The 14076-nt window shown below is 42.6% G+C and overlaps 1 protein-coding gene across 8 annotated transcripts in view; it reads left to right on the top strand.

Annotated features, from left to right (window-relative positions):
* Positions 1-8653: 8653 nt before the first annotated feature.
* ST7 (suppression of tumorigenicity 7) overlaps positions 8654-14076 on the top strand; it is a 278061-nt gene continuing 272638 nt past the window's right edge. For 2 of the 8 annotated variants that reach the window (XR_009735899.1, XM_061414037.1), the window contains exon 1: positions 8660-9420. Coding sequence is in view for 6 of the 8 variants with exons in the window: in XM_061414037.1 (XP_061270021.1) it covers positions 9270-9420 (151 nt within the window). In the remaining 2 variants the exon portion in view is untranslated. Of the gene's footprint in view, positions 9421-9506; positions 9734-14076 lie in introns of those variants that run through there. The other 6 variants (XM_061414029.1, XM_061414030.1, XM_061414035.1 and 3 more) reach the window with 5 other exon arrangements.

Here is a 14076-nt window from a genome sequence, read left to right as displayed (position 1 = left end):
AGTAAATAGCATATTATTTTTGTACTTCTCTAGAAATTATTTTATATGATGGCTGTCACTAGTTCTGGGTATTTTTGAAAACCTGTAACTTTTAGCAAAGAGATGTGTAGATGTGACTCTGGTTTCTGAAATGCTAGCTAGTCAGGGGCCAAAAATATGCAGTTTCAAAATAAAATAATAAAATTGGGATAACCAGTGATATTTTACATATAAAAAATTTCAGACAGTGGATTTTTATTTTGATTAAAAGTGTTATTTAAAAAAAAAAAAACCCTCAAGCTTGAATGTCAAGATTAAAAAGAAAATATACTGCTATCATTTCTGCACTATTTAAAGTGCAACTGAAAAACCAGCCCATCTTATAGTATCTTCCCAAGAGAAAAGATATTGAGTAGCATTGTAAAGAATAGAGTATTAAGATAAATAAGAACTAGGAGTGTAATGTACAACATGATGATTATAATTAACACTGCTGTATATTATATACAAAAGTTGTTAAGAAAAAAAATCCTAAGAATTATCATCACACACAATTTTTTTTCTATTTAATTTTGTATCTATATGAATTGATGGGTGTTCAGTAAACTTTATGATAGCCATCTCAAGATGTATGTAACTCAAATCTTTATGCTATACACCTTAAATTTATATAGCACTTTTATGTCAGTTATATCTCAGTTAAAACTGGAATAAAACTAAAACAGTAAAAATGGTCACAGACTAAATAGAGTAGGTAATGTTACCTCTTATGATTGGTTAGTCTAGGAAACAAAGGATCAGACAACTTCAGAGGATTCCTTAATGTATGTTTCTATCTTATTTTTCTTGACTATATCTGATCTCTATTATCTCTCAGAATTTTTTTTTTTTTTGCATCTCAGTTTTCTTTTTCTGGTCTCCTCTCCTGATTATATTTCAACAGTGTAAAGGAGTAAACTCCAAGAGATGGTGAGGGACAAGGAAGCCTGGCGTGCTGCAGTGCATGAGAGTTGACAACTGAGCAACAACAAAGAAGACTGTATTGGTTGTCTACTTCTTTCCAAAGGAATTTTATTTTCTGTTTTTCTTTGAAAACAGGGAGCCATTCTCCACTGGCTAGAGCATGTTCTATTTTGTATTCTTGTTATCAGAATTATTCTGTGTATCAACAAAACTTATCTTATTAAAAGAGCTTCCCTGATAGCTCAGTTGGTAAAGAATCCACCTGCAGTGCAGGAGACCTGGTTCCATTCCTGGGTTGAGAAGATTCGCTGGAGAAAGGATAGGCTACCCACTCCAGTATTATTGGGCTTCCCTTGTGGCCCAGCTGGTAAAGAATCCACCTGCAATATGGGAGACCTGGGTTCGGTCCCTGGTTCAGGAAGATCACCTGGAGAAGGGAAAGGCTACCCATTCCAGTATTCTGGCCTGGAGAATTCCATGGACTACAGTCTATGGGTCACAAAGCGTCGGACATGATTGAGCGACTTTCACTTTCACCCTCTTATTAAAATAAGCTTGATTTTTAGAGTAAATCAGGAAGGTTAAGGAATGTCACTTAGTATTGACATGTCTGTAAAAGGTTTTACATCAGTCAGTTCAATTCAGTCACTCATTCATGTCCAACTCTTTGCGACTCCATGGACTGCAGCATGCCAGGCTTCCCTGTACATCACCACTGAAAGATGAACTCCCCAGGTCGATAGGTGCCCAATAAGCTACTGGAGATCAGTGGAGAAATAACTCCTGAAAGAATAAAGAGAAGAGCCAAAGCAAAAACAACACCCAGTTGTGGATGTGACTGGTGATGGAAGTAAAGTCCAATGCTGTAAACAGCAATGTTGCATAGGAACCTGGAATGTTAGATCTGTGAATCAAGGCAAATTGGGAGTGGTCAAACAGGAGGTTTTGCATATCTTTCTTAAGGAATTAGGGAGCAAAAGTAAATGTGATTGTAATTCAACACATAATATCTACGTCTAGTCATTGTGGACTTTTCACTGTAAGATAATCATGTGTGTGTGTATCAATTTTATGGAAGTGCTGCTGCTGGTGCTGCTAAGTCGCCTCAGTCGTGTCCGACTCTGTGCGACCCCATAGACGGCAGCCTACCAGGCTCCCCCATCCCTGGGATTCTCCAGGCAAGAACACTGGAGTGGGTTGCCATTGCCTTCTCCAATGCATGAAAGTGAAAAGTGAAAGTGAAGTCGCTTAGTCGTGTCCGACTCTTCTCGACCCCATGGATGCAGCCTACCAGGCTCCTCCGTCCATGGGATTTTCCAGGCAAGAGTATTGGAGTAGGGTGCCATTGCCTTCTCCGATTACAGGGCCTAACTCACAATAAATGCTCAATAAATATTTCTTGATTTGAATAAACAAATAAAGAATGAATGGCAGCTATGCTAAACAGCTGGGTTACCTATCAGATCAGAGACCAGATCAGTCGCTCAGTCGTGTCCGACTCTTTGCGATCCCATGAATCGCAGCATGCCAGGCCTCCCTGTCCATCACCAACTCCCAGAGTTCACTCAGACTCATGTCCATCGAGTCGGTGATGCCATCCAGCCATCTCATCCTCTGTCGTCCCCTTCTCCTCCTGCCCACAGTCCCTCCCAGCATCAGAGTCTTTTCCAATGAATCAACTCTGCATGAGGTGGCCAAAGTACTGGAGTTTCAGCTTCAGCATCATTCCTTCCAAAGAAATCCCAGGGCTGATCTCCTTCAGAATGGACTGGTTGGATCTCCTTGCAGTCCAAGGGACTCTCAAGAGTCTTCTCCAACACCACAGTTCAAAAGCATCAATTCTTCAGCACTCAGCCTTCTTCACAGTCCAACTCTCACATCCATACATGACCACTGGAAAAACCATATTCGCATCCTTCCTTAAATATGCAGTATTACATCTTGGGGAGAACTGAAGAATTCTTTTTCAACCGTACAAGGATTATTGAAATTTTATCTCTTCAGTACTCTATGAGAAATTATGTTGTTTTAAAAGGTAGAAATCGGAGAAGGCAATGGCAACCCACTCCAGTACTCTTGCCTGGCAAATCCCATGGATGGAGGAGCCTGGTAGGCTGCAGTCCATGCGGTCGCTAGGAGTCGGACACGACTGAGCGACTTCACTTTCACTTTTCACTTTAATGCGTTGGAGCAGGAAATGGCAACCCACTCCAGTGTTCTTGCCTGGAGAATCCCAGGGACAGTGGAGCCTGGTGGGCTGCCCTCTCTGGGGTCGCACAGAGTTGGACACAACTAAAGCGACTTAGCAGCAGCAGCAGCAAAAGGTAGAAATGGAAAATTCCCTCTAAATCCATATGTCTGTTCGACTGTCTCTCAAAACTAAACTAAGTTAAATTTGCATTTACTCAGTTCTAGGTAAATAGCTGGGCTTCCCTGGTGGCTCAAGCATCTGCCTGCAATGCTGGAGACCCGGATTCAATCCCTGGGTTGGGAAGATCCTCTGGAGAAGGAAATGACACCCCACTCCAGTACTCTTGCCTGGAAAATTCCATGGACAGAGGAGCCTGGTAGGCCTGGTAGGCTACAGTCTATGGGGTCACAAAGAGTTGGACACGACTGAACGACTTCACTTTCAGTTAAATAGTTAAGTAAGGATAACCACTGAGGATGGTATTCATGAACATAGAATATTGACTAATTCATAAATTCAACCAATGAACATGGGTGAGATTTTTTGTTTATTTTAAACACTTGCCCCCGCCGAATCAGAAGTTATTTCTTGCATTTAAACCTCAGATAAACTCCGAAAATCATTTACAAAGATATATTAAACTTATAACAAAGCATAAAATTATGATAGCCAACATATGCATATATATTTCCAAACACCACTTACAAAACAATACAAGAAGCAACAGAGAAGTAATTTTTTTAAAAAAAACTTTTCATTTTTTATTGTTATAGCCAATTATCAAACAATCTTGTGATAGTTTCAGGTGAACTGGGAAGGGACACAGTCATACATACGTTTGTATCCATTCTCCTCCAAAACTCCCCTCCTGTCCGGCAGCCATAGATCATTGAGCAGAGTTCCATGTGTTATACAGTAGGAGCTTGTCAGCTATCCAGTTTACACATAGCGGTGTGTACCTGTCCATCCCAAACTCCCCAACTATCCCTTCCCCCAAACCCCCCATCCAACCCTCCAAAACCATAAGTTGGTTCTCCAAGTCTGTGAGTCGCTGTTTTGTAAGTTCATTTGTATCATTTCTTTTTAGATACCACATATAAGCAATATCATACAATATTTCCCCTTCTAACAGAGAAGTAATTTTAAGTTATTCCTTAACTTGGTTACTTGGTTTCCTTTCCTTGGTTTCTTACTCAATTCAGATAGTTTAACAAAACATATAAACCAATATAAAGGAATTTAGTAATATGTTGTTACAGCATAATTACCATAAACGGTCATTTAAGTCCCATTAGATAATCCACAGGTGGTTACACCTTCAGAAACAAACTTTCAAGGAAGCTCACCATATGGTGGAAGGCCAAATCTTAACTCTCATCCCTGAAGTAAATCCAAGTATAGTATTCTTTGTAAGATTTGGAATTTCTTTTGATGTAATTCATTTTTTATTCCTTCATACAATATTCTCTAAATAGTAATATTTATTGAGCAGGTACTGTGTGCCAGATACAGCACTATTTGTACTAAGAGGTAAAGAGGTCTAAAATAAAACAACAAATTATTTAACTGTAAAGGCCTCAGTTTGCAAACAGAGAGGAAAGACATCAACTAGGCTTTGTGCTAAGCATTTCTGGTAGGCATCTCATCGGGACAAATGTCACAGGGGGGCTTCTCAGGTGGCTCAGTGGTAAAGAATCCTCTTGCCAAGCAGGAGGTGTGGGTTCGATCCCTGGGTGAGGAAGATCCCTTGGAGAAGGAAATGGCAACCCATTCCAGTACTCTTGCTTGGGAAATCCCATGGACAGAGGAGAGGAACCTGGTAGGCTACAGTCCATGGGGTTGCAAAGAGTTGGACACAACTTAGCAACTACAGGACAACAAATGTAACAGATACAAGTATAACCCTTCTGCAGGTGAACAAAGTGACTCAGGGAAAGTTACTAACTTGTAAAGCGCATCCTATTATTCGCAGGGCCAGGAGTAAAGCCTGTCATTGCAGGGCTTTAAGCCTGTGCTTTTAGAGCCCACCATATGCTTTGTGGTGCTGCAAACTCAGGGAAGAGAGAACTCTAGGATGGGGAGGGAGCTGGTGTCACACAGGAGATAATATTTTAAGTACATCTCTAAATAAGTTGTGGCAAAGAGAGAAGGTTAAGGTGGGAAGGATAGCACAAATAAGTATGCTCACAAATAAGTATGCTACAGGCAGGTCCTGTGGAGCAGCTCCAAAGAGAATAGCATGTTTTCCAAAATGCTGGTGGTAAGAAGTGTTTAGGGTGGGATATGAGGCTAAACAGGTTGATAGGAGTGCCCTACAAAAGGTCTTGTGTACTATCTACAGTTTATCCTTTAGGACTGGAGCGGAAGGAGCCTCAGGTTTGTGCTTTAGAGGTAACTCTGTTAAAGAAATGTGGAAGAAGGTGGATTCAGGGGGTGGTGAGGGCAGGTGGTGGTGGTTGTTCTGCTGGTGGGGAAACGAGTCAAGGAGCCCAACTGACTTGTTCTCTGTGAGAGATGATCAGACTGGAGAAACTAAAAGCTATTGAAGGGGAAGAGAGAAAGGCGACGTATCTGACACATACCTTGACGTATTGATGCCCCCAGTTGAATGTGAAGAGGAAAGGAGGTGAGGGAGGGGGAGGAGTCTAGATGATGTGATCCTCAGAGTCCTGAATTAGCGAGCTGGGAGGGTGACACCCATCCCCTGATGGAATTTTAGAAGGGTAAGTTGATGGTGAGGAAGTAATTAGTTCACTTTTGGATATGATGAGCTTGGGGTGACTGTGTGCCAGCCCACTGAGAGATTATCAACCAATTAAGGGACATACCTGGGGTGTCACTATTTCATGAACGATCCCACTCAATAGCCACCCTTCACTCTTTATTCTTTCCCTGCCTATCCTATCAGTAACCAAGTTATGTCAACTCTACCTCTTTGGTGTGTAATTGCCACTTACATAAATCTTGGTCATTTGGATTAGTGTGTGCAATGTCAAATAACTGAACACCTGAGCATTTCTACAAGGCCCTTCACATTCAGACACTCTCCAGCTTTATCCATTTTGACACTGCTCTGTGTAGAGCCTGCATTCCAGCCATACTGAAGCAGCTGCAGTTCCCAAGAGGTCTTGTTCTCAGTCAATTCTGCATCCAACCATAAAGACACTTCTCCAACTCCAATCCCCATCTCTGGCTGCACACCAGGGAGAGGCAATGATGAGTAAGACAGACTGACCCTCCAGGAGTGCCTAGCAGACAGTCAGACAACTATTTCAACTGAGTCATATTTACGTATATTCCTGAGGTTCACTGACAGCAAAAAGCCAGACTCCAGGATATTCACTTAAATTAAATAATCCTATTGCAGGGCATATGGTGGGTTACTTAATCATCACATAAAATAGATGTTTCATGCTCTCATGTTTTATTCTACTGAGAATCCAGGCACCATTGTTAGATAAAAAATTGTTTTGTAAATGCTGCAATGCTGCTGCTGCTAAGTCGCTTCAGTTGTGTTGGACTCTGTGTGACCCCACAGATGGCAGCCCACCAGGCTCCCCCGTCCCTGGGATTCTTCAGGCAAGAACACTGGAGTGGGCGGCCATTTCCTTCTCCAATGCATGAAAGTGAAAAGTGAAAGTGAAGTCGCTCAATCATGTCTGACTCCTAGCGACCCCATGGACTGTAGCCCACCAGGCTCCTCCGTCCATGGGATTTTCCAGGCAAGAATACTGGAGTGGGGTGCCATTGCCTTCTCCAAAATGCTGCAATAAATATCTATAAAACAGTACTGGTGTATCATTTTCTCTTATCCTTTCCAGTATCTCACTGCTTTAGTAGATCAAATGTATTGGAGATACCAGTAGCTGGAATTGAGGCTTGGAATTAGTGAAAATGTAAAAGTAGTTGTATTATGTAAGCCATAATATGTAAAATACATGCAAAAAGTTAAAGGAGCTTGTTTTATTATGGAGGAAATGACAAGTAAGCAAAACAAAATTTATAATAAAATATTCTGCTGAATGCTAATTCCAAAAATGTCTTGGCTGTGGATTACCTCAACTGCATCATTACCATCCAATACATAGAAAGTGAAATTATTTATGGACAGAAAGACAAGAAAATTTTATTTGGTGAAGACAACATTGTACTCAGTACAGATTAAAAAAAGTTTATAATTATTGTTTAAAGTAGCCAATTAACTGCTATCCAAAAGTCTACAAGCAATAAATGCTGGAGAGGGTGTGGAGAAAAGGGAACACTCTTACACTGTTGGTGGGAACGCAAACTAGTACAGCCACTATGGAGAACAGTGTGGAGATTCCTTAAAAAACTGGAAATAGAACTGCCTTATGACCCAGCAATCCCACTGCTGGACAAACATACTGAGGAAACCAGAATTGAAAGAGACACGTGTACTCCAATATTCATCGCAGCACTGTTTATAATAGCCAGGACATGGAAGCAACCTAGATGTCCATCAGCAGACGAATGGATAAGAAAGCTGTGGTACACATACACAATGGAGTATTACTCAGCCATTAAAAAGAATGCATTTGAATCAGTTCTAATGAGGTGGATGAAACTGGAGCCTATTATAGAGTGAAGTAAGTCAGAAAGCAAAACACCAATACAGTATGCTGCTGCTACTACTGCTAAGTCACTTCAGTCGTGTCTGACTCTGTGTGACCCCATAGACATCAGCCCACCAGGCTCTCCTGCCCCTGGGATTCTCCAGGCAAGAACACTGGAGTGGGTTGCCATTTCCTTCTCCAATGCATGAAAGTGAAAAAGTGAAAGTGAAGTCGCTCAGTCATGTCCGACTCTTAGCGACCCCATGGACTGTAGCCCACCAGGCTCCTCCATCCATGGGATTTTCCAGGCAAGAGTACTGGAGTGGGGTGCCATTGCCTTCTCCGACCAATACAGTATACTAACGCATATATATGGAATTTAGAAAAAAGCTAACGATAAGCCTGTATGCGAGACAGCAAAAGAGACACAGATGTATAGAACAGTCTTTTGGACTCTGTGGGAGCGGGCGAGGGAAGGATGATATGGGAAAATGGCACTGAAACATGTAAAATATCATATGTGAAACGAATCGCCAGTCCAGGTTTGATGCATGATACAGGATGCTTGGGGCTGGTGCACTGGGATGACCCAGAGGGATGGGATGGGGAGGGGTTTGAGAGGGGGGTTCAGGATGGGGAACACATGTACACTCATGACGGATTCAAGTCAACGTATGGCAAAACCAATACAATACTGTAAAGTAAAATAAATAAATTAATTAAAAAAATAAAGTAGCCAATTCAGAGTAAGCCAAAATTATCCCAGAAAACTGTTATATATTAAAAACAGGTTGAGAGTTTTTTGAACTGTCATCGCCCCCGAAATTCGAAGATAAACACTCTTTTTGTGAAAATTTCTTTCAAAACCCCCGGTATGGCTTTAGGGAAGGCAAAACAAAGGTAAATAGCATGCAACCCAAATCTCGTTTAACAGAATGATTTATTTTCAGGCCTATTAATCGGTGACAGGATTACATCTATTTTTTTCTGAGTGCTCCTGATTTATTCATCCCTCTGAATCTAAATTCTGAGAGAAAGGAGTAGAGCATTGGTTTTAAGACCTCGGGCACTAGCATTCATCATGCTGCCAATGAATTTTGGCTCCAGCTGAAGGTAAATTGCTCAACCACTTTGTGCCTCAGTTTCCCTTATCTATATAATGGGGATTGTTGAAGATTAGGTGAGATTGTACAAACATAATAGGAAGCCCTCAGCATAAGTCAGTTACCGTGAACATGTCAAGGGTTTCCCTCAGTAGGCCACTTGGCTTTTCTTTCTAAATATTAGCATAATATAAATGGCATCAGAACGTGAAGGGCAGGAGCCACGTGATCCTTCCACGAAAGCCACTTGTAGGGGCCTTCAGAGAGTTAGTAATAAGGCTGGGAAAGAAAGGCCAGGCGCCCGAGGCCCGCGCGCGATTTCCCGCCGCGCCCGAGTCCCGGGCGGCCTCCGGGGGCGCCCGGGCCTCGGCGGCGGCGGCGGCGCGAGCGGCGCCTCCGGGCCGGTGAATCATCCCGGCAGACACCGAGAGCCGCGGCAGCAGAGAGCAGCGCCGAAAAATGGCTGAAGCGGGCACGGGCTTTCTGGAGCAGCTCAAGTCCTGCATAGTTTGGTCTTGGACTTATCTCTGGACCGTATGGTTCTTCATCGTCCTCTTCCTGGTCTACATCCTGCGGGTGCCCTTGAAAATCAACGACAACTTGAGCACAGGTAAGGCCCGGGCAGCCTGGCCCGCGGCGCTCGCCCTTCCCCCGCCCCGGAAAGTTAGTGCAACTCGCGCGGGGCCGCGACTGGCGGGGGTGGCGGGGCGCGCGCTCGGGGACGCGCCGGCGCCCGCGCACCGGACGCCCGCGGCCAGCAGGCGAGGGCTCGGCGCCTTAGCCTGGGGGCCCGGGCGGCGGGGTCGACTGGACGTGCGAGGGCGGCCGGCGGCCTTCCCGGCCCCGCGGCCCAGTGACCCTGTGGAGGAGGCGCCACGCCGTGAGGCGGCCCGAGCCAGGAGGTTACCGCTCCTCCGCCTGAGGTGCTTGTCGGCGGGCGACTGAGGGTACGGAGGTCGGGAGCGAGGGACTCCCCGCGGACGCCCCCTCGGCTGTCTGCGTGTGAACCCCGAGGGCTCCTCAGAGTTGGACCGTGTCCGTCCTCACACGCTGTCTGCCGCCAGTGCCGAACATCCGAAGTGTAGTCGGATGAGGTGTCCCTCCCGACACCCGCGCGACTCCGCGGGTCGCGGGCGCCCCCGTGAGGGTGATACCCATCGGCGAAGCCCCCCGAAGGAGTCGACCCCGCATTGCCGAGATTTGACACCCCCCCTCCCCCCCACGCAGAGTTGCGAGTTGCGGGGATAGCGGCGTCACTCTCTTATAGACGGGAGAGAGATTCTCGAAGGTACCATCAGGGCTATAGATGACGTGTCAGGTTACCAGAGGGAATGTCACAGGGACAAAAGGAGAGACAGGAAATCTGGAATTTATGATGATTTTTAATGATCTCAGCCCTTGTCTCTCTCCTTGTCCCCGTTTGCATAAGGCTTTGGTAACTAGTCATGTTCAGGATCTTAGATAAAGCTCCACATGCTAAGAAGGGAGCCCCGCAGGTCTTGTATCCACGGTTGTAAGTGCCCAAGGTAATTAGAACAGGATCTTAAACTTGCAACCAGCCAACTGAATCATTAAAAAACAACCACAAAGAAAACAGACACCAGCAGTAACACCCCAGAGACAAATCAAGAACCCAAAGTATATTTTGCAGGAAGGGCTATAGTTCTTGAAGTCTGGAAGTACTTGTGGGAATCGTTAGAAAACTCTTTTTCTTTTTTTAAAGTTGACAGTAATTTGGGAAATCCTTTCAGTCTTAACTGAATATATATGCATTCTGCTTAGTGTGTGATTTACATAATCAGAGAGTCAGAGTCTGGAAATGCATTTTCCTGTGTGTTGTTAACTACACTAAAATAATTTTTAGAACACGAGGTAATGTACACATTTTGTTACGTACTTGTGCTTTTAAATGGAAATCTTGATTACTTTAACTTGAACTCATGTTCATATTTATATTTGTTTTGTAATATCCCTTGGGATGTTATTCCTGGGCTGCCCCGTGGAATCTGCGTTGTAGAATCATGTTGCCAAATGGATAGGAGCTGTTCAGCCCTTGGATTCAGTTTTCCTAGTGATAATGGCTTTCTGGCTTTTCATCTATTATGAGTGGCTGCTCATTACAATACTGGCTCCTTGCTTGTGGCAAATATATCTCTAAGATAAGTTCTAGTCCCAAAGTTTTGTTATTTTAAGAAGTTGCTTGAATATATATGGCAATGAAATCTTATATTTGTTGGTAAGTGGTTTGATTCTTTTTCTCCCAAAGAATTCATTTTGAGGCTTAAAAAATGTGAACCTTTCTCATTTAATGCACATTTAAATTTTTTATTTCAGAACACACATTTGTTCAGTTCAGTTATTCAGTCTGTCCAGCTCTTTGCGACCCCATGGACTGCAGCACACCAGGCTTCCCTGTCCATCTTCAACTGCTGGAACCTGATTAAACTCGTGTCTATCAAGTCAGTGATGCCATCCCACCATCTCATCCTCTGTCGTCCCCTTTTCCTCCTGCCTTCAGTCTTTCCGAGCATGAGGGTCTTTGTAATACTTGTAATACTCATTTGTAATACTACATTTTCTTTGTTGTTGTTCAGTCACTAAGTTGAGACCCCATAGACTTTAGCACGCCAGGCTCCTTTGTCCTCCACTATCTCCCAGAGTTGGCTCAATTCATGTCCATCGAGTTGGTGATGCTATCTAATCATCTCATCTCCTACTGCCCCTTCTTCCTTTGCCTTTTTCTTAAAGTAGTTTAAATAATCGTCTGTGAGCGTATTTGTGTGCATGTGCCCATAAGTGCCACAAACCAATGTTTTATACACAACAGGCAAGGAGCAAAATTGGGAAAATGCAAAAATTTTAAGGAATAAAATTGTTAGGTCCTCTCCCAACATTAAATCTTTTTCTCAAACTCCTTTGTTAATTTGTATTAGCATTGTTAACTCACTTAGGCTAATAGAGATAGAGAAAATATGAAGATGAAAAGGCCATCTGCACTGAATCTCATTAGACACATGATGGAACCTGAGACCATTTATCCCAGTGATGCTGGACTTCTGTTTTCATTTGTAGTTTTATGTAGTTTTAGTCATAAAGGAAGGTAAAAGAGAAGCGCACAGAGACTCATCTCTCTCTGCTACTTCTGTGAGAAGGTGAAGGGAGAAGTCCCCTCCTATGTGGAACTTGTCCTCCCAGCGAGATCTAAATGGGTTCTAGAGGGACTCATTTTGCTGTTCCTAGGCCCTGTGGTGTTTGCTTTTCTTGTGATGATGAAGGTATGTGTCCCCGAAGAGGCAGCAGAAGCTAGAGCCGCTTTTAGGAAGCTGTGGGTGGCCTAGGCCTCCTTCCTTAGGCAAGCTGACACCACTGGTTGATTTGTAGATACTGAAAAATCCTTGTATCCGTGGGATAAATTCCACTTGATCATGGTGTGTGATCCTTTTAATGTATTGTTGGATTCAGTTTGTTAGTATTTTGTTGAGGATTTTTGTGTCTATATTCATCTGTGATATTGGCCTGTAATTTCCTTTTTTTGTGATATTTTTGTATGGTTTTGGTGTCAGGGTGATGTTGGTCATAGAATGAGTTTGGAAGTGTTCCTTACTCTGCAGTTATTTTGGAAGAGTTTGAGGAGAACAGGTGTTAACTCTTCTCTAAATGTTTGATTGAATTCACCTGTGAAGTCATGTGGTTCTGACTTTTGTATGTTTGGAGTTTTAAAATTTAAATCGTACAATGAAAAATGAATTTTAGGAAAGACAAAGGAGAAAACAAACATATTAGGAACACAGTGGTTAGCTTTGAAATTCATTTGTGACGTTCTGCCTTGAGTTGGATAGAAGAATGTTAAAGTAGTTCTATGATTTATTGAAAGTATAATGAACTTTTAATAAGATTTTTGAAAACCCTAAATTATATTGTTACCTGTCAGTTTTCAAGTGAATTAATTATCCTAAAGCAATGCTTTTCCAAAAGGGCAGAACATTAATTGTAGTTAGGAGCAGTCATGCAGTCCGTTATTCGAGAAAAAGCAATAGCATAGATTAATGTTTAAAAAATAGCCCTGTAACTTGCTATATATTGTGGTGGTGACAGCACATTCTCATCTTCCCTTGTTCTGAGGTTTTTAGATGCTGAATTTGAAACACTTTGCACCTTTCTTAAATGTATATCTTTCGACATTTTTGTACCAAGAAGCTTAAGTGATTTTCCAGTTCTTTTTCTGTTTCCTGGAAAACAAGTTTTCAAAGATCTTTTAAATTCTATTGTATTCCTTGACTCAGACGTTTAAGCGTCTGTCTACAGTATGGGAGACCTGGGTTCGATCCCTGGGTTGGGAAGTTCCCTGGAGAAGGAAATGGCAGTCCACTCCAGTACTCTTGCCTGGAAAATCCCATGGACAGAGGAGCCTGGTAGGCTACAGTCCATGGGGTCGCAAAGAGTTGGACATGACTGAGCGATCTTCACCGTATTCCCTTTGGAAAGCAAATATAATAGTCTAACCTAAGTTTGATTGTTTTTGTCATAGAACTCTTTTTTGGTGTTAAGATGATAAATACAGATGCAAAACTCTTACATTACTGAGTAGAAATATACATAGCTTTAGGCGCAGTTCAGATTTAAATATTTTCGTATTGGAAATAGTTGCTCTAAACTTAATTAACACTCTGGATTTCTTATCATGAGGGCCTTGTTGTAGTTAACTTAGGTTTTTTGCCCCTGATGTACCTGTTGTCTAAAATGTTTTTTCCCACCTGTAGATCCCATCCATGTTTCAAGGACTAGCTTGAATGCTGCCTTCTGATTCTCTCAACTGAATGTGATACTTCCTCCAGTTTTCACTGTACATTACCTGAGAGGCATTTTGAAAGTTTTTACCTTGTATTAATTATGGTTGTGTATGTTTCATATATTTTGTTGGCCAAATATTTCTTTCAGGTTTTTCCATAAGGTATTATAATAATACCCAAACAAACTTTTTGGCCAGTCCAGTATGTTTCAGTGTTTGTATAAATGTGTCTCTCTTTCCGTATACATACTAGACTGCTAGACTCTGGTTCTTCATTTTCCACTGTACTTCCTTGCACGTAGTGGTTCCTTACTATTCACCTCATGAATCAGTCTCCAAGCTGTGGTGTACTCAGTGAGTTGGGATTAGAACAATGGAATTGATCAAACACATTACTGGCTATGTACCTTACTTAAGTTTTCAGCTTTAGATAGAAGTCAGAAACTGTCACAAAAATTTAAGAAATTCCATGGTGAG

The sequence above is a fragment of the Bos javanicus genome, chromosome 4 (genome assembly GCF_032452875.1).
Source record: "Bos javanicus breed banteng chromosome 4, ARS-OSU_banteng_1.0, whole genome shotgun sequence".
NCBI lineage: Eukaryota > Metazoa > Chordata > Mammalia > Artiodactyla > Bovidae > Bos > Bos javanicus.
The sequence above is the reverse complement of the archived record's forward strand: the minus strand, read 5'-3'. Positions and strand labels throughout refer to the sequence as shown.